Source organism: Lactuca virosa, chromosome 1 (assembly GCF_052849685.1).
Source record: "Lactuca virosa cultivar CGN04683 chromosome 1, Lactuca_virosa_CGN04683_v6, whole genome shotgun sequence".
Taxonomy (NCBI): domain Eukaryota; kingdom Viridiplantae; phylum Streptophyta; class Magnoliopsida; order Asterales; family Asteraceae; genus Lactuca; species Lactuca virosa.
Window position 1 is genome coordinate 207,336,137 of NC_136426.1, and position 25,479 is coordinate 207,361,615.

At 33.7% G+C, this 25,479-nt stretch overlaps 1 protein-coding gene across 1 annotated transcript; it reads right to left on the reverse strand.

Annotated features, from left to right (window-relative positions):
* Positions 1-433: 433 nt before the first annotated feature.
* On the reverse strand, positions 434-24,907 carry LOC145164099 (putative receptor-like protein kinase At5g39000). Its single transcript, XM_079082826.1, has 5 exons — positions 24,799-24,907; positions 1,948-2,855; positions 1,581-1,811; positions 992-1,459; positions 434-864 (listed from the first exon to the last, which is right to left on the reverse strand). Exons 2-5 carry the CDS (start codon positions 2,839-2,841, stop codon positions 613-615), a joined length of 1,845 nt encoding a protein of 614 aa, XP_078938952.1. The 5' UTR covers positions 2,842-2,855; positions 24,799-24,907; the 3' UTR covers positions 434-612.
* Positions 24,908-25,479: the final 572 nt, after the last annotated feature.

Genomic DNA, 25,479 nt, shown 5'->3' on the forward strand with positions numbered 1-25,479 from the left:
GTAAACATCATTTTAGAATAATTTTTTATTATATAGATCTAACATGAACAAGTGAAAGTATATTATAAAACATAGACTATTGATGATAATCAACTATGTATAGCTTGTCTAATGCAAGAAAGATGTCGCAAATTAGTGACACTTAATGTTAATTGTTATAAAAGCTTCTATTATCATAGCTTTTGTTTGTCTACTTTCTGAAATTTGTAAGATAAAAATTTAGGGGTCATAACTTTTTGAGTGTATGTATAGTATTGTTTTGCCATGAAATGATAGGATCTGGATAAAAAAGTAACGCATGATTTATGAAAAAAAATATTGCCTAAAAACTTCCTTAAACAACCTCCCAAACAAAGTTGTCAAGTATAATCCATGGTTCAAGGAAATAACTGTTGAAGGTGGCAGAAATTACTTTGTATATGAACCGACATGGTAAAGCCAAAACATTGCATGTATCTATAGACTAGTAACAAAAAAAACTACCAAGGTTTCTACATGACAAAGACAATATGAAAGCATGTCAATATTTCATAGTAACAAAAGGTGTGAAGGTCCCAACGTTTCATAGCAACAAAAGACTTTTACTCTTCACCCTTAGAATGACCTGGTTAGTTATATAGTAGCTTTCAAATATACACCGATGGCATCAATATAATAGCCACAACGGCCAAAAAATCCAGCAAATGAATCTTTGTCCCATGGTAAAGTGAAAGGGGTCCCTCTTACACTACCATAAGGTCCATAGGTTTTTTTGTTGGTGATGAATGTGAGTGATGATATTATCGTATAACCAGCATAGGTTCCCCTTGAGACACCAACTGTTCCATTGATAGCAGTAATTTCCTCGTCCCAAGCAAATGTAAGCTGAGCCATAATAGAAAAATAAAAAAGGAAAAGTACAAGTCAACTAAAAAGGAAAACATCAGTTTTAAAATATTATAACAAATATAACAAAATTCTAGACATATGTCTCCACCATTTGAGTATGTACCTCAGAGACTATGTCTCCACCATTCCAACCACCAGACTTGTTAGAAGTTATCTCTTCACCCCTAAATTCGGTAGTGAACCTGAGAGAGTATATAAGATCCCCATGATCAATGGTTATCTTCTTCAAATGATGATTTCTCTCAAGCTGGAATGACCAATGGTTAGTACGACTTCCAGGCTCTTTACTTCCCCAAATTCCAACCCCTGCAATTAGGTCATATGAAGCCTTGATGTAGACACCGATTGCATTAATATAGTAGCCTGCAAGGCCATAAAATCCACCAAAACTTCCTTTCACCCATGGTACAGTGAAACGATTACTTGTTTCTCGACCAAACGGACCATGAGTCTTCTTGTTCGAAAGAAATGATAGTGACGCAATTACTGTGTATCCAGCATATTTCCCTGTTGATAGTACCCCAACTGTCCCATAGATGCCAATTAATTTCTCATCATCTTCAAACACAACCTAGCCAAGCGATTGTCATATTGTTAAAAGAATTAGTGCTTTTAAATCTTAATCTTAATAAATTTATAAATATAAACACACAAGTGATCAAATATATTTGTATGTGTGGGCTTGATAAGACCTTAGAAACTGTTTTTCCACCATTCCAACCACCAGCCTTTTTGGAAGAATACAAAATACCATTGGATACAGTAGTGAACATGAGAGAGTAAATTAGAACACCATGATCAATAGTAATCATCTTTAATTTATGATCTTTTTGAAGTATAAACTCCCAAGTATTTTGGGAACCTCCACTTGATTTAGTTCCCCATAGTCCAACTCGAACAAATTCTGTTGCTTTGAGAGAAGCCTTGCAAAAAAGAACATAAATAGAGACAGCTAATTCAGTGTAAACTAAATGTAAAAAGTGAACTATAAATTATACATTGTATAAAAAATATTCCAAACAATGTAAAACATAAAGTATCCTGTATATGTAAACTTACTTGAATTTCATATGCGTCCACGAGTTTTTCAATGATCTGAGCCATTCTTGGACGTTCTCTTCTATCTGGCTTCAAGCATTGATATGCAGTGGTTGCGAATATGCTAAGAGAATTTGGATTCATTTGATTCCTCAAATTAGGGATAATTATATCATCTAATTTTTCCTCTCTATACTTACGTTCAGCCAGTGGAGCTAGAAACTCTAATCCATGTAGAAATGCGGGTCTTCCACACAAGATTTCAAATAGCACGACCCCAAATGAGTAAACGTCAGACTCTTTTGTTAGAACTTGCGTATTGTAATACACAGGATCCAGATAGCCGAATGTACCAACAGCATTTGTTACAAGAAAAGTGTGTTTTATATTTGCAGGACTAATTTTACATAATCCAAAATCAGCTACCTTCGCATCCCAGTCCTTACTGAGTAGAATATTTGCACTCTTTATGTCCCTATGAATGATTCTATGTTGTCTTCCAACTTCATCATGAAGATAATTAATGCCACGAGCAGCGCCAATGCTTATTTTCAGACGCTTCATCCAGGAGAGTTCATATGGATTATCTATATAGTTGTCAAGGCTTCCCCTGCTCTCATGTTCATAAACAAGTATTTGTTCCCTGCCCACGTCACAAAACCCAACTAGGCAGACAAGGTTTTTGTGTCTATAACAAGAAAGAGTTGTAACTTCCATCATAAATTCATGTTTCCCTTGTTCTGAATCATGATCTAATCGTTTCACAGCGACATCAATGACACCATCAGATGATTGGAGTTTGCCCTTGTAAACACTCCCAAATCCACCCTTGGCAATGAAATTTCCATTATCAAAGTTTTTGGTGGCTAGCTGTATATCTTTGAAAGGTATTTCCAAGTGTTGCAATTTTTCCATAACTAATACAATATCTGCGAAAGTAAAACCAATTCTATGTTAAATTCAATAAAAATCATATTATAAGTTTTAATGGCTATATATGTGTTTCAATGCGTTTTTTGAAGTTGATGAAGTGATATTAAATAATTCAAATTAGACAACAAAGGATGTTGTACAAGTTAGTGTCTAATTGTGTTTTTATTGGTTGATTAATTGTGTAAGCGCTTGAAAATTACCTGTATTTAATAAATATATTAAGATGAATGAATCCAATTATGGAACATTAATGTTATTTTGGACAATTCATAATTTAAACCATGTACCTTATCTCAATTGCGAGTTTTTTTACCAAAATAATGTTTTTTTTTAAATATTTACCATATAAGTGTAGTTTTAAAAATATTTATTCTATGAGAATTACTAAAAAATAAGTTGTTTATTAATGTGAATACGTTCGACCTCGCACAATTATTGTCATTTCCATCATTTCTCACTAATTCTTATTCATTTTTGCTCTCATACATCGTTTTTCACTCAATTTCATTCTTAGAGAATACGACTTAATAAACATCCTGACAACATTCAGACATATTGAGAATAATAAAAAAGTCTATAATAACCTTATAGATGATTTAATTAGTGAAAATACGTAATAATGACAATAGTTATGTAAGATTGAACGTATTCATATTATCAAATAATATATTTTCTTTGTCATTCTCACAGAATAGCATTGTCCATACGTCCGCACAATAGATGTTAATCCACATTTGAACCTAGCTCTCTCTCTCTCTATATATATATATATATATATATATATATATATATATATATATATATATATATATATATATATATATATATATATATATATATATCATGGTTGCAGAAATCGGGATTAATCGGCGATTAATCGTGGATTAATCGCTTGGCGTTCTCCAACCGTTGAGGATTAGGGCATTAATCGGTAATTTAGGATTAATCGGGTTTGGCGGGATTAATCGGCCTTGGCGGGATTAATCGGTCAACAAAAGTCAAAAAAGTCAAAAAAAGTCAAAAAAAAAAGTCAAAAAAGATCAAAAAAAAATTTAAAAAAAATTCAAACTACCAACTTTTTTTTTACTCCAAAATTTTCAAATTTTCAAATATTATACCAAAATGTTCATATTTTCGTATTTCCAAATTATAATTTTTCTTATTTTCTAATTTTGAAGTACTTGTTTTTCTTAAGATATATTAATATTTAATTAATTTTAATATTTTATTAATAATCTATGGTCCCCGATTAGTCATCGATTAATCCCCGCCAAGACCAATTAATCCCTTAACATCAGTCGACCGTCGAGCTACCGTCAAGCGATTTTTACAACCTTGATATATATATATATATATATATATATATATATATATATATATATATATATATATATATTATATATATATATATATATATATATATATATATATATATATATATATATATATATATATAGTATGTAAAAGGTTTATTTCTTTTCAGTTCGGTTAAATAAGTCTAAAGTAAGTCTAATAATGTCTAAGACAGAAAATGGGCAAGTTAATTTAATTCTAGTATTTAAAGTGGCCTTAATGAATTAATTAGATAAAAATGTCTTAAGGGGATAAAAGCGTAGTACCTTGGAATCTTATTATATGGAAAGGATTCTGAGATTACGATTTATACCATATTCCCTTCCTTCTCTCATTCAACACCACCAACTCCTCCACCCCGCTCATTCTTCATTAACTTTTGGAACAAGGAAAGGTGGTGTGGAGGTTGTTTGACCATGAAGTAGGAACTTTTGGTGTGTTCAAGGTTCTCGTGTCAATAGCCTTAGAGTTGTTTCTCATAAACATTGATTTCTATATCAACTACTTGTCAATAGCCTTAGAATTGTTTCTCATAAACATTGATTTCTATATCAACTACTTCATAATCGATACATATGACTGAGAACCCCATATAGTTGTGCTTTATTAATTCTTTTTTACTCACTTGGATCAACTGATTTTAGAAATTAAGTTTAGATTATGTTCTACTACATTTTATTGTTTCAAAAATATTTTAAACATCATGATTCCAACAAATATCTTGTACGCCAATAGTTGTGTTAAATGAAATTAATAAAGTAAATGTATTTCCTAAGATCAAATTTCTCTGTGTTTGTTGAAGTATTTTTTTAATCTTTAAATTTTAGAAACTAGTACCGATCGTATATATGTCTCTACATAAATATATTTCATGAGTTCAATATGTTACGCTATAAACATACCAAGACACAAAATCGATATGAATTTGGTAATTAGCAACCAAGGTATTGATTCAACAAATAATGTAATGCCTTCATATCACTGGGTATCAAAAACTTACTTATGTGCAAGTTAATTTACTTAACAATAGCTAGACCATATATTTCTTTTACATTACAAAAAGTAAATCAGTTCATGAATTGTTGCAATGTGTAAAGTGTAAAAGTAGCTTTTATAATCATGAGCTATCTATATCTATCTTTAGGAAATGAAGTTAACATTAGTAGATCAAATTCTTTCGGCTTAATTACGTATGCGCATGTTGGTCAGGGAAAATGCACTTATTCTAAGAGATATTTGACTTTAATTTCTCTTTTCTTGGGGGATTCCTTAATTCCATAAAAAAGAAAAGACAATACATATTTTATAGGTCCTAAACTGAGTCAGAATATATAACGGTCTTGTTATTATTGCATGTGAAATTTTGTTGTTTGTAAAATTGTTGATTTGGGAGTAAATTTTTTAAGCCTTTTTTAAGGTGTTTTATGATGATAAATATTCTATTTTCATGCCTCTGATCATGGATATTCATTTTGTAAAAGAAAACCTTGCTAATGGAGCAATATTTTTAACATTACGTTATCTCAAAAAACTAATGTTTTTCCTAAAGCTTTGAGCTTGTATCAACAAAAAACTTCTCTGAAAACTTGCACTTAATAGACCCTTTTCAATGATAAGATGAAGGTCGGAAGTTTAAAAGAAAATCAATGTGTCACATATCAATCTTAACAGTGGAAAAAGTTTCTAAATAGCATTGTTTAACTTGCTATAGTTATCGTAATAATTACAGTTAAAGGCATGCCTGGTAAGTGGTAGGGTTGAAAGGGATGTCACTTGCAGCTAAGGGCTAAAGCTAGAAAATCGTATAGGTTGGAGTGGTATTTTGTAAGGAATCTAAAGATCAGTTAGTACACATATTAATCTAGGAGTGAGCACGGTACTGAAACCGAATTGTTTGAATTTAGTGTACTGAATCCTAGTCCGCATTGTAGGTAACGGTGTCCATCATTACCCATAAGTATCAAATTTTCAAGAGCAGCAGCAGGTCATGTATTAAGGTTTGTAACTAAGCCAATACTAATCGAATTAAGGAAATTTAGGAGCGTAACTTATAGCCAACAAAATGAAGAATATGCATATGGAAAAAAATAACTAATTCTAAGTTCATATGTGGGTGTTATGACCGTTGAAAGATGATGATAAAATCACCATAAACTTAAAAATGTTTAAAAAAAAAAGCAATAACAACGAATACTATAACTTAAACAACGGAATTCCAATTAAGGTGATTCCCAATGAGAAATATATGATAGTTTAAGGATAACTAAAAATTATACATAATGTAAAATTGGATGAAAGAAAAACAGCAATAACGGCCCATGTTTAGGCATTTTAACTTAACCCACTTGAACTTAATCAATACTAATCGAATTGTTGATTTTTGGCTAAAGGAATACTTTGTGCTTTTCATCCTACGTTGCTACATGGAAGAAAGTTTGGGAGGACTCCAAACTTGTAAATAGTGTGCAAGGCTTTTGTCTCAAATCATCCGACCCAAAATACATTGGAAGTGTTTGGTTCTTTTTTTTTCGCTTGTTTTAGAGTGTAGAAAGTGTCAATTAACAATTTCGAGAGTGTATGTGCAATTTCAGGGAGACTTGAGAGATCAGACTATGTGATTGTAACAATTTATCATATAGTTGATCTTTCTCTCTGAAGTCCATTGGTTTTTTTTTTTGTAGTTTTCCACATTTATTCTTATGCCCAATTATTGTTTCTATTATTTCTACTTAGACGATTGTTAGGGGTCCTTGAGGTTATTTAGTGTACAAATGGTATCATAGCTCCGCCTTTAGAGGAGGTCTCGATTTTAGAGGTTTGTATTATCCTTTGTGGTTGTAGCTTTGTCTGATCTTCCACAACCATAGAAATGAATCTCTATTAGTCTTAGTCTTGGAAATAGGTGTCCAAGTCATAAATAATGATAAAACTTTGGGAATAATAGCAAAGTCATTTTAAGGTTGCCCTTAAGAGTTAAAAAGGCTATAAAAGGATTTACGAGAGTGAGATAAATAGTTTATTAATTTATCGTAGCTTAATAAATTAATTAGAAACTAGTTAATATTTATTAAAAATTAATTTCAAATTAATTGGAATTAATCAGAATTTATTTAAAGGTACAGGGACTAAAATTTATTTGTTCAATATTTGAGCAAGAGAAACATCTTAGAATCCCAAAGGAGTGGACGGTTCTGGAGAGGCTCTAGAAGCCTTCTAGAATTTGTTCTTGATAGCTTATAAGGCAAGAAAACTGCTTATAAAATGACCATTAAATGAGTGTCCTTTTCACATAATACTTCAATTCATGGTTGATTGTCGTTAGCCGAAAGGGTTTCATAGGACGATGTCTTGTTAAAAAGTATAACATATAAAAGTACCATAAACAAAAATTCTCATCTTAGTAATATTAGGAAAATGTGAACAGTTGCTAACCCATGAAAAACGCACATTATTCCTTATTGTATATTTATGGATCATGTATGGCTAACAGACACAATTAAGACGTAAGAAGAATATGATGTGGCACTTATGGTTATGGTTTTTTGGCGGAGCTTGTGTTGTTAACCGACACGTCAATTAGAGAACCATGAAATAATCAAGGGGTCACATATATTTACATGGTTGGTTCACCATCTTATTTGTGAGACCTCGGTATCCTAGTCATAAATAGATGAGGTGAAAATCGAGATTAGCATACCATTGAATAGTTTTGATGAATCTCAAAAGATCTATGTATTTTTAAGATATTGAAATTGGTAATGTGCATGACCTACCTAAAATAAATTTGTGATATGATTACAATATCCATCTTCATAAATCAAATATAAAATGTGGATCCTAGCCTTAAAACATTGGGTAAGTATTAAGTATTGAATCAACTAACTAAACTATCTCTCTCTCTTAAATATGTCGGGCATCAATTAAACTCCTATCCCACCTCCTCTACCATCTTATTCAAGCTCTAACCCATCAATCCTTTCCATCCTCATGAGGCTAGAGGGGTTTGATATTGCGTAAGCCTTACTGTCATGTAAAAAAAAGAAGGAACTTTTGTATGCACGCATGTTCAAAAGATAAAATCATACATTGACATAATGGGAAAAATGGGTGTCGAATTTCTGATGGAGCATGCCATCAAGTTGGTCCTTTACTCGCTTCCAAATTTATATCTTTAGTTCATAATCAGCTTTCATAGAAGAAATTTCGACGTGACTCTATTGGAACTATCATACATGTTGGAAGTTGTAGAAGCTGACATGATTACAAGTTCAACCTACATTCATTCCTTAGCTATTGGATATGGTAATAATGGTGAGTAGGAAGAACTTTCTCTTTTTAAATAAAAGGAAAAAGGCAAAATTGAATCGTTTAATCATGGGCTCAAGAGAAAGGAAGATTTTGACAATACTTCCAACCATGAACCAAGTGAGGCCATTTCTTTTCACAACGAGGAAAAGTTCCATTAGAAAAGAAGTTGCACTAATCACTTGAAGGAACAGAGTGATAGTAAGGTGACAGTGACTGAGGACACTTCAGGTACATATATGATCAAACTTCATAATACCAATACTTCTAATTCATGGGTTGTTGATACACGGTGTGGTATTCACATATGCTCTGTATTGCAAGGACTAAAGGGAATCATGAATTTTAAGCATGGGGAGATCAATCTAATCATGGGAAATAGAAAAATGTCACATGTATCGATGGTTGGAAAGTTTGAGTTGAAGGTTAGTAGTGGAGTTTTGATTAATTTAGTTTATTTTTGTTTGTAACATCCTTATCAATGGTATGTTTGGTTTCTTATTCCATTTTGCTTCTTTGCTAAAAACTAAAAGTCGAAATTTATCGCATTGGGCACGATGCGCCTAGGCCCATGGGTTGATTGTCTTTTTAGGGTTTTTGTGGAGATTTAAGCACCATTAGCCCCTAGGGTTAGCTCGTTTTTAGACCCTATCACCCTCTAAAGAGATTTTCAGAACCCCTAATCCTACTTCTTTCATTTTTTAGCCTTAGTGACCTTGGAATGCTTATTTCTCATCTTTTGTGGTTAAAGCTTAATGATAAAGAATCTTTGGTGTGTTTGGAAGGGAGGCTCTAGCTTAGATCCGACAAGCTTGCACATTTTCTTGACCATTATGAATATAATGTTTTAATATTTATCTTCGAATCTCTAGATCTTATTTTATGTCATTAAATACACTTTTTGTCCCCCTTTGGTGGTGATATTGGAGTTGAGATGACCCCAACTTCTTATTAGCCCTAAGGATTGTTCTATGGACCTCTTGGACTAGGAAAGTTGAAGCCTTTTACTCTCTCTTAAATTCATGTATGTTGTGTTATGAGTTTTAGGCCATTTTAGAATGTAAAGTTTAGATTTTGATTGTTTGGGGATGTTTTAATGGATAAAGTTAGAAACTTTATCCATTAATTCCCTATTAAAGACAGATCTGCAAGTTGGAGCCTTGACTTAATGGATTAAGTCATTTGGTCTTGTAAAAGTGGCTTAGACGCGGTGCATCATTCCAATGTGTGGTGCGTTTTTTGTGTTTTACGATTCACATTTGTTTTAGCCTTAAGGATTTGATTGTATTGTCTGGTAGTAAGTGTGGTGCGCTTCATTGACCAGGCATTGACTTTTTCGATTTTGGTTGAAGCTTTAATTTAGGTCAAACTTTAGGGTTTTGGATCATAGGATGAGGTTTGACCTTTTAATTATTGCCTAGGTGGTTTGTGAGGCCAACTTTAAATTTTTGTGCATGTTGTGGCAATTATTCGATTCATCAGTAAGGTTACTCTTCTCATTATGTTGTCTCTATGACTCTTGTGTGTATGATATTGGATTGGGCTCGTTTCTATGATGTTGGGTTGGGCCTAATTATATGATGGTTTGGATTCATTGGGCTTGGCCTGCTTGAATGAAACATTATTGTTGGTCTAGGCATGTTACTTGTTTCGTATGAGGTATTTTAGGGAAATCATTAAGCTTTGTGCTTATTTAAGTTAATGTTTCAAGTACTTCTAGTAGGAAGGGAAAAACCCTGACCTGATTGCATTGCAGCCACCGGAGAATTCTGAACTATCTGTTTTTGATATTATACTCTGATATTTGATTGAAACTTCAAACTCTTGTTTTGATTATCTTTATTTTGGAATGATATTAAATGGTTTTATATTATTTAAAAATGAAAAAAAATATTTGTTTGTATTTTTGGGACGTTACAAATTGGTATTAAAGTCTTAGTTTGAGGAATTCGGTCGAGCACTAGATGCGTCAGAACTTAAACCGAGTGATGAGAATACACATACTTGTTGTTATGTGGATTATGTTATGATATTATATGAATGATAGAGTACATGACGTGTGGGGACTACATAACATTCGGTGAAGATTCTTACTAGGAAAGACTTGGTAGTTAACAGTGTCTATTGCAACCCACCTCTCATTCTTGTGAATCCTTTGTAGGGTTTCATACTTATATGCTTGGTACATATCTTTTAGTATACTATACTATTTTTAGATACATATACGAGATCAAAATACAGTCATGGAAGGTTCAATGTTGAGGAATATGATAGAAGAATCAACTTTGGTTTGTGGCAAGTTCAAGGCAAGGATGTGTTGATTCATTTTGGGTTACACAATGCATTGAAAGGAAAACAACCCTTATTTATAGGGATGATTCAAGAAAAACCAGTAAAGCCGATGACGAATGGGAAGATTTGGATTTCAGAGCATCAAGTAAGATTCATTTGTCTCTGGCAAAGAATGATCTTACAAATATACATAGGATATTAATATAAAAGGATCTTTGGGAGAAACTTGAAGAATTGTATCAAGGTAAATGCATCTTGAATCGGTTGTATCTTAAGGAAAAATTTCATATTCTTTGTACGAATCGAGATACAAAAATTCTAGATCAACTAAGTGTTCTTAATAACATCGTATAAAAATTGGAGGAGATTGGAGTGAAGGTTGAAAATGAGGACAAAGCATTAGGGCTCTTATTATCTTTTTCATCTTCCTATGAGCATATGAAACTTTATTTGAATGTTTGGGAAAGAGACCACGAAGTATACAAATGTTACTAGAAGGAATGATTTTGATGTACATGAAAGGGAAAGGGAAGAAGTCATAGAAGATTCTGGTATGTTGGAAGTATTGTTAGTCTGGACATGTCAAGAATAATTGTCTAGTTTCAGCAGATTCGACAAAAGGCTCCAATACAACTAGCAGTATTTTCGTTGTTAATAACGATGATGATTTCCTTTTAGTCATGTCATCCCTATGGTATACCTATGCTACCTTGAATGTGGAGGTAGTTTTGTTAGCTGGTTCATGATTTATACATGCGAATTGAATTGACGTATATGCAAGATATGTGGTGAAGTTAAAGTTGATAGTTGATGTACTTCCGGATATGTTAAGTGGGGACGTTGCACCATACATGTTTACCAAGTTTTGCAATATGTGTCGCAGTGAAATTCATAAGATGGTTTATTCATATTAGCGATACTCTTTTGTGGTGGAGTATGATAATTCTTTGTTTTTTAGAATTATGCTTGTGGGTTGAAGACGATGTTCTTTTTTATATTGTTGTTGTATTTCTCTTGATCTAAAGTGTTGAGTTTTCGCTAAAGGAATGAATAGTGGACATTGTTGAGTTTTGGCTAAAGGAAAAAATAGTGGTTTGCATCCCACATTGCTAAAAAATGAAATTTTGGGATGACTTCAAGCTTATAAATAGATTTCAAGGCTTTGGTATCAGAGCATCTAAACCAAAGTACTCTTGAAGTGTTTGGTTCTTTGTTTTTTTCTCTTGATCTAAAGTGTAGAAAGTGTTATTTAACACTTTAGAGAGTGTGGGTGTAATTTGGGGGAATGTTGAGAAATTAGTCTGTGTGCTTGTAACAATTTACATGATCATTCTGAGTTGGCATGATAGAGATATGAGGATCGGAACCGGTACAGATATCGAATTTCCCCTGACAAAATTTTACATAATCAAAACTATCATGAACTGATTTTGGTGATTCGAGGGAATAGTGTACTGAATCGATTTATTATGTACGGTACTGGTTTAAAATGTACGGTATCAGTTCAGTAAACATTATACTTTTGTTCATCCTAATGTTAATCATTCAATTTATTCATTCCAAAAATATACAAAGTTAGAGTTTTCAATGTTCATCGCCTTTTGAGAGAAACCATAGAATTGTTCATTTTTCTTTCTTTAATTCTATTTGTGTAGATTGTAAGGTTTCTTTGATTTTTACTAACAGTTTGTCTTGTTTAATTTTTTGAATAAAAAGGTTTTTCAATTCTTATTAATTCAAAGGTTTATCATCTTATGGTTTTTTCTACCACTACCGTACCAATTTGTTTAGTTACCAATAATTATTGTAGGTACAACTGGTAATGATATATTACAAACTTTATTTTAATTTTCAATTGTAATTGTTAAACACTAGCAACCACATGCGACAATTATCTCGGCTAGTAATATATAATTTATTAAAGTAACTATTTTAGTTACTAAATAATTTTATTAAGTAAGTTTACGGTTCTTTCATTTAATGTGATAATTTCTATTGACCACATCTAATGTCTAATGTCATGGTTTTAAAATTGTAAACGGTAAATACATGAAAATACAATTTCATATATATATATATATATATATATATATATATATATATATATATATATATATATATATATATATATGAATTGATTCGTATACTATTACCGTTGTATTTAAAATTTAATACCATAACGTTATAAAGTTTACTCAATTGGTACGGTATGACCAACCAAACATATTGGCTACCAAATATATTGGTAACTAACTTTTTTGACATATAAATGAAACACACACACACATATATATATATATATATATATATATATATATATATGTGTGTGTGTGTGTGTGTGTGTGTGTGTGTGTGTGTGTGTATATATATATATATATATATATATATATATATATATATAGGGCGTGTTTGACAAAAGTAGTTGTGAGTTGGAAGCAGGTAGTTGGTAGCTGTAGCAGGAAGCTGTACCTTTTATTTGTTATATGAGTGTTTGACAAAAATAGTTTGAAGTTTTTGGAATATATAAAATTACATAAAAGGGCAATTGATTAAAATTAATAAATATATAAATATATTTTTAAGGGTAATTATGGAAATTGATTTCAAAAGCTCATTAACGTTTTGTTAAACCCTATATGAAGTAACTTTTAGATTTGGAGCGTTTTGTTTAAACTTAAAGCTAAACGCTCGTACTGCCAAACGAAGCATTTTGTTTAACGTAGTATGTTTTGTCAAGCGTTCAAAGCTAGAAACTCACAAACGATTCCAAAAACTCCATGCCAAACACGCCCATAATATGACCTTACCACATTAACATAGATCATCGAATATGCCACGATCCTCGTTGCTGGATCGCAATATTTTTTCCTACTGAACGTGTTTAGAACGCGACCCAGATCATAATATTCAACGATATAAAAATTGGAAAGACCAAACCTTGATTTGCATTTCAGGAAGACTGGAACGGCGTTTGGAATGTCGATTTTGGGATGACATTGATTTTGGAACGCCAATTTTGGGTTTGGGAACGCCGGTAAGGTAACCAATAACAAAATATTACCTTTTTATAGCAATTGATTGTCTATCTCATTTATATTAGGTCGCGATTCAGTAGATATGTCCCTTATACATAATTGATTTTAATTAATTTATTGATTTAAATAGGTCCATGTACCGATCCGATTTACTCTGTTCAATACTGGTTCGGTAACAATCGTACTTTTGCTCATCCTCATGTTACTCATTCATTTTATTAAATCCAAAAATATCCAAAGTTAGAGTTTTGAGTGTTCATTGCCTTTCGAGAGAAACCCTAAAATTGTTATTTGTTTTTTCTTTAATTGTGTTCTAGGTGTATGTAACGCCCCGATTCTCGGGTATTGATTTATAGGAATCTTTTTAATCTTTGGGTCTACTCGACGAGTGGATCGCCCTACTCGTCGAGTAGTAGCGGGTTGGTCCACACGTTTTAATGACCTGCTCGCCGAGTCCAAGAAGGGACTCGAAGAATAGGAGCTGGCAGATGAAACCCTAAATTTCGGGGCATTTCACCCTATTTAAAGGATCATTGGCCTCCCCCATCCTCCCCTTTACAGCCTTTTGCCTCTCTTTAACCCTACTTCGAGTGTGTGTGTGTGTTCTTTGGAGTGTTAAGCTTGGAGGAAGGATTTTGGTGAAGGAATCACTTGGGAAAACAAGCTACTTGAAGCAAGAGTTCGTGAGATTCAAGATCTGTATCAGCAAGCACTCTCTTGAAGGTACTAGGTCGTTTTCCTTGGCTCATTTTCTCCTAAACCCTCTTGTGCATGAGTTTTTAAGAAAGGTTTCTCGTGCTTAAGCCAATATCTGAAGTGGTAACTTCAGATCTGAACTCCCATTGGCTTCTAGATTCATAAAGTCATCAGCTTTGCCTAGTAGGAGCTTTCCCTCAAGGATGTGACCTCATTGCAAGCTTAGTTTTGTCATTTTAGGGTCTTAAAGCCTTGCATGCATGTAAAGTTTGCAACTTTACATGATAAGCATGCCTAAGGAAGTTGGATCTGCAATTTGGGTCCTTGGCATGGCTTAAAAAGTGTCTGCATGGTTAAAGTACTGAAGGGAGTCGGCGAGTCGCATAGTCGACTCGGCGAGTCATATGAAGATGGGCATGAACCCGACGAGTTGGATGAACAAATCGGCTAGTTCGATAAACATTGTCGTAGACTCGACGAGTTGGATGAACAACTCGGCGAGTCGGTTAAGGTTTCCCCAATTGATAGATACGTGTGAACTTATCGAGTTGCAAGAAGGAAAACTCAACGAGTGGCCTTAGAGCTTCGATCGTGAACCTTAGGAACTCGACGAGTCACTCTGGTGACTCGGCGAGTGGACGAGTATCTCAAGGAACTCGGCGAGTAACTATGGATACTCGACGAGTTAGGGTCAACATGGACTGTTGACCTTGACTGTTGACTTTGACTTTGACCAGGGGTTGACTAGTCGACTTATGGGGTACCTTGAAAGGTTGAGAACTTACGAGTATGGTTATATTATGATAATAGGTGGTGGAGTTTGTGGCAGTGATCCGAGAGTTGGATTTTATCTACCGAGTCGACATTTGCAATGTGAGTTATCCTCATTATCCTAAGGGGTCTAAGGCACCAAGGCCGGCCCATTGGATATGTTATCCTAGCAGTGTTAGTATGTTGAGTATGAAGTTAGTGTTGCATGCTAGTGGTTATGCCAGTTAGGTAGATCTGTAGGACTACCTGTGTTGTTATATGATTATCTGCACGATCAGTGGTTATGTTATATGTTGTTATGTTATGTGTGATGGGTTGAGGTGAGACTGCTTCGTGCGGTAAACCAATATACCCGGGAGCATTCCAGTTACGGGCTAAGGGAGACTCATATTGTGGGCTCGATGGCAAGCCAGATGTGAGCTGTGGGCCGGAAGCAATCCAGACTCACATTGTGGGCCCAGGGGGAGGGGTAATCCAGTCTGAAAAGTTGTGGACCCATTACATGTTGTTCAGTTGTTATGTTATTGCTGACATAGTTACGTGGATTGTATGTGTATTTGTATTTTGGGGGAACTCACTAACCTTTCGGGCTTACAATTTCAGTTTATTGTTTCAGGTACATCAGGGGATCGTGGAAATGCAAAGGCGTGATAATACCGCTCCTCGTTTTGATGATTTTGTTCTGGGATACTCTGATATAAAATATTTTGGAAGCCTGTTTTGTAATAACTATTGAATTTGGAATGCATTTTAAAAGTTTAAAATTGGCTTGATTTTTTTATGGGTGTTACAGTGTAAGACCCATGTATTACATGTGTTCATTTAAAAAAAATTAAATACAAAAAATCTAAATTTTGAAAAGGTTTGAATTTACAAGAAAATTTTGAAAAATATTGAATTATTAAAATTAAAGTTTTTTTTTCTCTTTTAAATTTAAACAAATAATTTAGATAATATAAACAAATCAAACTAATAAAGTTTTCATTTAGAAATGTTGAAATTAGAAGGAAATTCTATTATTGAGATTGATATGTATTTATTATTATCATTACTGCAATTATTACATTTAATATTTTGTGAATTTATTAAAATGGAAAAACCACAAAATGTCATGTGGAAAAAATTTAATTGAAATTAACCACAAAATGACATGTGGCCAAATTGATGTGAGTGTGAGATGTGCCAAAAAGATTTTCATTTATTAGAGTAGATGTGTAGATTATAAAGTTAATTCCTTTGATTTTTAATAAAAGTTTTTCTTGTTTAATTTTGTGAAAAAAAAATCAGATCTTATGAATTCAAAGATTTAATTAATGTTTATAGATTTAATTTCTACAAACTATTTTCAGCTCTTGTTCTTTGTTTCCGATGAAAGGTTTATAATCTTAATGTTTTGATCACTGAGGCGTATAAAAGCTCACGAAAATATGATATGAATGAAACACACACACACACACACATATATATATATATATATATATATATATATATATATATATATATATATATATATATATATATATATATATATATATATATATATATATATAGAGAGAGAGAGAGAGAGCTAGGTTCAAATGTGGATGACATCTATTGTGCGGACGTGTGGACAATGCTATTGTAACATACATGTTCAGTTATCGTGTTATGCATTATTAAAAGTGAAAAATATAATGAAGTATTGTATGAATTTGAGTATTGAGTTCTAACATATAGTTTTTACTAGAAATGAAGTAAAACTATGTTTAGAATCACTAGGAAAATATTGGAAGTCTTATGAGATTTCCAATTATAAGTCAAATATCGAAATTTAACGAAAATATAAAATTTGAAATAAGTAAAATTTTATTATTGAAAGTTGTAGATAATTTCAATATAAACATTTAGGCGAAAATCTCATCGAAATCCGAGTTATAATGAAGAAGTTATGACCAATCGAAGATTCGCGACAAAATCGGCACGGCGCCGAATGACGTAAAAAGTGAGTTTTTGATAAACTACCTTTTAACCTTGGTGATCTAAATGAAAGTCGTAGTATTTGTTAAACCGAGAATTTTCATAAAAATAACGTCAAAATCTGACTTCGTATGAGTAAGTTATGATTTTTCTAAGTTTCAGAATAGGAGTAGACAATTAAAAACTCGAAATAAAGATCGATCGATATTTAGCTGACGCAACCTAAACGAGAATCGAATGTCTCGTCAACAGTAGTACAACGGTAAAAAGACTGACGAAAACGGACATCGGATGAAGAATATATTCCAAAATTAGCCAACGGAGTCTAAACGAAAGATGTAGCGTGTATTCTCGCCTACCTGTGCATATAAAGAACGTCAAAAATGGAGCTCGTATGCGAAAGTTATGGATTTTAGAAGTTCGGGGCACAAAATTCGAGAAAATTCCGAAATCCAAGGAATTTCGCATGTGTGACGCGTGTCCGAACCGGAGACCAATCCGACGTGCGGCCCAATAGTCTTCCAACGTGTGTACAGCCTTCGGTCCGACGCGTGCCATCTCCTTGTCCTTTCCGAAGTGCGCCAGCTGCCTCCCCTCTGGATCCGAGCCTCGCATCTGCTGCTGCGCGGAGCCCTCTCAGCCGCTGATCTTCAGTCTCGCACCATATAAGGGGGGGGGGGGGGGTGGGAGTTGCGAGATCTCCTAGTTTTGGTTAGAAGTTCTTATACTTTTCACCTCTAAACCCGATTTCAAGCAACTTTTAATCCCCCGAAGCCCCGGGATCATACCAAACACCTAAAATACGTTCCGAAGTGCCCGAAGACCCCGAGAAATTTAACTTTTCGGTTTGAAGCTCAACCCTCGCAAGGCCCGATTTTCAACGAGAAAAGCTATTTATTATAACGAAGTGCTGCACAAATTACTATTTTAAACCCCGATTAATTCACGGTGAGTTCAATATATAGGAACAATTGTATGTTATGTGTTATATGTGCTATGTGCTTTTCCGTTTTTATTATTTCTGCTATTTATGATAGCAAAGCTATACTTTTGACCATGTGATCAGTTAAAGGACTTAGATTCACGGTGGTATTGGTATGTAGCCTCTGGCCATGTAGAGCATGTCTCGTAGGAGAATGACTTTTATTCTATGGCATTGGCAGAAGGTTAGACAGGGCTGAAAACCTGAAATCTACCAAATTGATTAATCAAAAAGTATATGTCTTCTGTGCCATTTGGGCCGAAGCTTTATTGATGTATATCAAGTATGGAAATTGTTATGTCTCATTGATTGTATATCTTTGATTCAAATCATTGATTGATATGGAAAGCTTGTCACATGATTCACATATGCCTTTGTTGTTCCTTGTTCCTCTTTGCTTCAGCCATATTGAATTATATATATGGCATAACGTTATATTATATCTATTATTGAACTCACTAAGCATCACCGCTTAGCCCTCCCAATGTTTAACAAATTGCAGGAGATAAGTAACCAGTATAATCATATATTGATGGAAGATTTTGAATAGTTTCAAACTATTGTATTTTGTACTCATGTATGTATAAATTATAGTATCCTGGGAAGTTATGTAATATATAACACTTTTTAATAGTAGGTTTGTATCCAGTCTTATGTGAACAAGTTATCAATGTAAAATATTGTTTTTATGAATATGCAAGTAGCATGTTTTGGAGTAGCATTTGTCAAATATGAAAGTGTGGGTCTTTCAATCATGGTATTAGAGTGGTGGTTTAAGTGAACTATATTTCACGGATTGGTATTTACTTAAATCGTCAGAAGTTCAATATTTGAACGGATTCATTAGGAGTATATGGATACAAACCATAGGAAATACTTAACTAAAGTATTAGGTAATAATAAATCCTAATATTCTAAAAATACTATATTGCTCCAAATTTTCAGAAGAATGGCTTAAAAGGAAGGTAGCCATACACCAGAAGTGGGTGGAGATCCTAAACCTAGTGAAGTAAATACTCCAGTATCCCCTCTAGAGGAACGACTCTTGGGTAAACTTACTGGTATTATTCGACAGACTCTTGAAGAACACAAGAAAGATAATGATAAAGGCAAAGAGAAAGCCACTGGAGAATCTTTAAAAGGAGAGGTGAAGCGTCCCTCGTTCAAAGACTTCAAGAGTAGTGGTCCGACGGAGTTTTAAGGTGCCATTAATCCTATTGTTGTTCTAACTTGGATTCAGAACACAGAGAAAGTATTTCGTATTTCTCATGTGGATAATGAGGACAAGGCAAATTATGCTTCTGCAATGTTCACCGGAGAGGCCCTGGTCTGATGGGAAGCAACATTTGAAGCTCTTAAAGAGTATGATCAGTAGAATTTGTCTTGGGGAATGTTCAAAACTCGCTTACTAGAAAAGTATTGTCCTATAGATATGAGAAGAAGATTGGAGAAAGAGTTTCTTGAGCTTAAGCAAGAAGGAATGACCATGAATGAGTATGAAACTCAATTCAATCAAAGAGCACGGTTTGCCGCAAAGTATATCCCAACTGAAGACGATAAAATTCAGTTTTTCTTTGATGGACTGCAGTATGAAATCCGCGATTTCGTAGCTAATCGGGATGTTTTGTCCTTTGACAAAGCTGTTGAATATGCTCGAAAGCGTGAGCATGACTTAGAGATACGTGGTGCCACTCTTTCTGTTCCAAAGCATCCACGTATCGATCAATCTGTTCCTGTTTCCTCTATTTCATCAGTTCTATCTGTTCGATCTGATTCTAATACAAGAGATCAATCTCAGAGCGCCGTTCGTGGTCGCGATAGATTACAATCTTTTTCTATTCAATCGCTATCATGCCGCGTTTGTGGAAAGAATCATCCGGGCCAATGCTTCTATTCAATCGCTATCATGCCGCGTTTATGGAAAGAATCATCCGGGCCAATGCAAAATAGAAAAGGAATATGTGGTCTGTTATGGATGTGGAGAAGCGGGTCACATAAAGCCCGCTTGCCCAAGGAAGGATGTTACTTGCTATGCATGTGGTATTACTGGCCACAAGAAGTGTTTTTGCCCTACTCTTACTAGTCAAATGGCGGGGAGTCAAGCTTCCGTTCAACAACCAAAGATTACTCCAAAGGAGGAGGTGCCAAAAGCTAAGGGCCGTGCATTCCAGATTACCACAGAGGAGGCACGCGAGGACCCGAATGTTGTGACGGGTACATTTCTTGTCAACTCTAAACCTGCTCACATCTTATTTGATTCTGGTGCCTCTGATTCTTTTGTGTCTCATGAATTTGCACATTCTTTTCAAATTGCTTGCTATGCACTTGCGCAACCATTTCACGTAGATATCATAGGAAGTATATCATTATTTGCTGATAAAATCTATAGAGATTGTGTCATAGAAATTGAAGGCTATAATTTTCTTGCCAATCTGATTCCTATTTCCTTACCCAACTTTGATATTATTCTCGGCATGGAATGGTTGTTAAAGAACACACTCAGGCGTGAAAAGTTTCTTTGTGAAAACTTATGAATGGTGACTTGGGAACTGCGAGACAATACTTGGGACGAGGATGAGTAGGTGTGAATAGTAGTAGAGGCCTATACTACTGGAAGCACAAGACTCACACTTGGATCAGGGAAAGTCACAAGGTTACCAAGAAGCTAGTAATCGATTCCGTTTTCGTTCGAGTATGTCATTACCTTCGTTTCGATGATGACTAAGAAGATCATTTTCGTTCAGACCTTATTGGTCATAAAGAATCGAGTCCGATTAATATAAATCTGTGAAGTGAGTTGATTGGTTGTTAAAGAACCACGCAGAACTCTGGTGTTACGAAAAGATAGTACACAACCCTATCAAAGGGAAGAATCCAATTTATGTCTATAGTGAACAAAGACTTAAAAAAAATATTAAAGATAATTTCTTTCTTAAAAACTCGTAAATTTATATCGAAGGGGTATTCTATCTATCTGGCCTAATACAGTTGATATCTCAAAGAGGAGAAGAAAACTGTAAATGATGTGTACCACTACAGATTATTTCTGATCATAATACTCGATTCACATCTCATTTTTGAGCGAGTATGCAACATGAATTGGGATCTTGAATTGCTCTCAACACAGCTTATCATCCCCAGACAGATGGTCGGACAGAGAGAACAATCCAAACAGTAAAAAAAATATGTTTTGTACATATGTCTTGGAGTTGATGCACGTCAAGTGGAAACACCATCGAGGCTCAAATTAAATTTGGAAAAATATAAGAATATGATAAGAGCAAAATATCCCCAGTTATTTATATCGATGTGATATCGGGGACGAAATCCTCAAAAGGAGGAGGTATTTGTAACATACACGTTCAGTTATCGTTTTATGTATTTTTAAAAGTGAAAAATATAATGAAGTATTGTATGAATTTGAGTATTGAGTTCTAACAGATAGTTTTTACTAGAAATGAAGTAAAACTATGTTTAGAATCACTCGGAAAATATTGGAAGTCTTATGATATTTCCAATTATAAGTCAAATATCGAAATTTAACAAAAATATAAATTTGAAATAGGTAAAATTTTATTATTAAAAGCTGTAGATAATTTCGTTAGAACCATTTAGGCGAAAACCTCATCGAAATCCGAGTTATAACGAAGAAGTTATGACCAATCGAAGATTCGCAACAAAACCAACACCGCGCCGAATGACGTAAAAAATGAGTTTTTGATAAACAACTTTTTAGCCTTGGTGATCTAAATGAAAGTCGTAGTATTTGTTAAACCAAGAATTTTCAGAAAAAGAACGTCAAAATCTGACTTCGTATGAGTAAGTTATGATTTTTCTAAGTTTCAGAATAGTAGTAGACAGCTAAAAACTCGAAATAAAGATCGAGCGATATTTAGCCGACGCAACCTAAATGAGAATCGAAGGTCTCGTCAACAGTAGTACAACGGTAAAAAGACTGACGAAAACGGACGTCGGATGAAGAAGTTATGATTTTTTAACGGATTTTTCTGTCCTGGTCTGTTAAAATTAATAATATTAAAAACAAATTCAAAGTTAGCTGACGGAGTCTAAACGAAAAATGTAGAGTATATTCTCGCCTACGCGTTCATATAAAGAACGTCAAAAACGGAGCTCGTATGCGAAAGTTATGGATTTTAGAAGTTCGAGGCACAAAATTCGAGAAAAATCCGAAATCCGAGGAATTTCGCATGTGTGACGCGTGTCCAAACCGGAGACCCATCCGATACGCGGCCCAATAGTCTTCTGATGCACGTACAGCCTTCGGTCAGACGCATGTCATCTCCGTGTCTGTCCGAAGCGCGCCAGCTGCCTCCCCTCCGGATCTGAGCCTCGCATCTGCTGCCGCGTGGAGCCCTCTCAGCCGCTATTCTTCAGTCTCGCACCATATAAAAGGGGGGGGGGAGGGGGGGTTGCGAGATCTCCTCGTTTTGGTTAGAAATTCTTATACTTTTCACCTCTATACCCGATTTCAAGCAACTTTTAATCCCCCGAAGCCCCGAGATCATACCAAACACCTAAAATACGTTCCGAAGTGCCCGAAGACCCCAAGAAATTTATCTTTTCGGTTTGAAGCTCAACCCTCGTAAGGCCCGGTTTTCAATAAAAACTCCCGGTTTTCAACGAAGAAAGCTATTTATTATAACGAAGTGCTGCACAAATTACTATTTTAACCCCAGATTAATTCGCGGTGACTTCAATATATAGCAACAATTGTATGTTATGTGTTATATGTGCTATTTGCTTTTCCGTTGTTATTATTTCTGCTATTTATGATAGCAAAGCTATACCTTTGACCATGTGATCAGTGAAAGGACTTAGATTCACGGTGGTACTAGTATGTAGCCTCTGGCCATGTAGGGCATGTCTCGTAAGAGAATGATTTCTATTCTATAGCATTGGTAGAAGGTTAGACAGGGCTGAAAACCTGAAATCTACCAAAATGATTAATCAGAAAGTGTATGTCTTCTGTGCCATTTGGGCCGAAGCTTTATTGATGTATATCAAGTATGGAAATTATTATGTCTCATTGATTGTATATCTTTGAATCAAATCATTGATTGATATGGAAAGTTTGTCACATGATTTACATATGCATTTGTTGTTCCTTGTTCCTCTTTGCTTCTGCCATATTGAAGTATATATATGACATTACGTTATATTGTATCTATTATTGAACTCACTAAGCGTCACCACTTACCCCTCTTAATGTTTAACAAATTGCACGAGATAAGTAACCAGTATAATCGTATACTGATGGAAGATTTTGAATAGTTTGAAACTATTGTATTTTGTACTCATGTATGTATAAATTATTGTATCCTGGAAAGTTATGTAATATATAACACTTTTTAATAGTCGGTTTGTATCCAGTCTTATGTAAACAAGTTATCAATGTAAAATATTGTTTTTATGAATATGCAATTAGCATGCTTTGGAGTAGCAATTGTCAAATATGAAAGTGTGGGTCTTTCAGCTATTATGTGAGAATGATAAAGAAAATATGTTGTTTGATAATGTGAATACGTCCAATCTTACATAACTATTGTCATTATCACGCAATCTCACCAATTAAATCGTCTATAAGGTTATTATAGACTTTTTTTATTATTCTCATTGTGTCAGAATGTTGTTATGATGTTTATTGAGTCGTATTCTGTAAGGTTGAGCGTATTCACATTACTAAACAACTGATTTTTTGAGTAATTCTCGTAGAATAGCATTGTCCACACGTACGCATAATAATGGTCCATCCACATTATAACCTAGCACATATATATATATATATATATATATATATATATATATATATATATATATATATATATATATATATATATATATATATATCAAAACAAACAACAATATGACTTAGACCTACCACAAACCAAAAAGAAATACAATCTAAGCAAAACACTGATCCTGAACAATAGCACCGGTATTGATTTTCTATAATATTCACTTCTGTGTTGGAAAATCATACCAACTAGATATATAAAAATTCTTACATCTTCGGATAACCCGTTAAATACGAACATTAGTTTCACCAAACCAATCAGGAAGTTAATTTGGATAACTTTGATTAATTTTAAGCTTGATTTTTTGGTCAAAGTAATTTGACTTAAACATATATTTGTAACTTGGTTGTTGGCTAAATAAACAAATAAGGTTGAGAACTTGAGATTAAGAAAGATACCAAGAAGATGCTACAAAAACAATTACACACAATATTGTTCTGAAAATAGACTTGTCTATTTACAAAACAATTACACACAATATTGTTCTTGAGACATATATATGATTTGGGTAATGTTTGTGTATGTAACATTAGTTTCGTCTCAGGTTTCAAGTTGAGTTTAGGCAGCCACGTAGAAAGAGAATATCACTGATTTATCACTTTTCATTAAACAAACAAATCCATATCAATAAATAAAATATTGTTTAGTCATCAATAACGTTTTCAAAAACCAACATACAAGAATGGAAACACACGAAACGAAATATTTCACCTCTAACATAAAATAAACTTACTTGGTTCCGTTTGAAATATTAGTCAAGTGCAGTATACTGTTCAATGCATAGGTTTAGATCTGCCAGAACCTTCATTTCATAGGCATCATCATCTTAACTAGCGCAAAAGGGAGAAGGTGGAAGGGAAATGTTATAAATTATTGGAATCAGTCCAAAGTCGGAATCACATTCTTTAGTAATTCTTGTGGTTCTCGTGATTTTTGTGGAAGAACCTTAACAATGGTAGTGGGGAATCTGATACTACAGAATTTATTTTCTTAAATTGGATACCGGTAAACTCACCATCGAAATAAAGATATTTCAATTTTAGTATTTTCTTAACTAGATCATGTAACCACAAAGAAAATATGCGTTAACCTGCCTAATATCCTACAACATAAAAAGTAAAAACATTCTGACAAATGTGACGACAAATATGGTGCTACAAATATATTCCTAATTTCAATTCCACCATTCCCATGGACTATATTTACTATATAATTCCAATTATTAATTATAAAGGTAAATGTGAAATTTTATAAAGAGAGAGAAATGAGGATTACCTAAATTTTAGGCAACTAAATAAAAGTAATTAATAAAAATCAACTCATATCTCATATTTTATTCAATATTTTTAAATTAAATCTGATTTTTTTTAATACTTCCTCATTTAACATATATGTTGATTCTTTCATTCTTAAA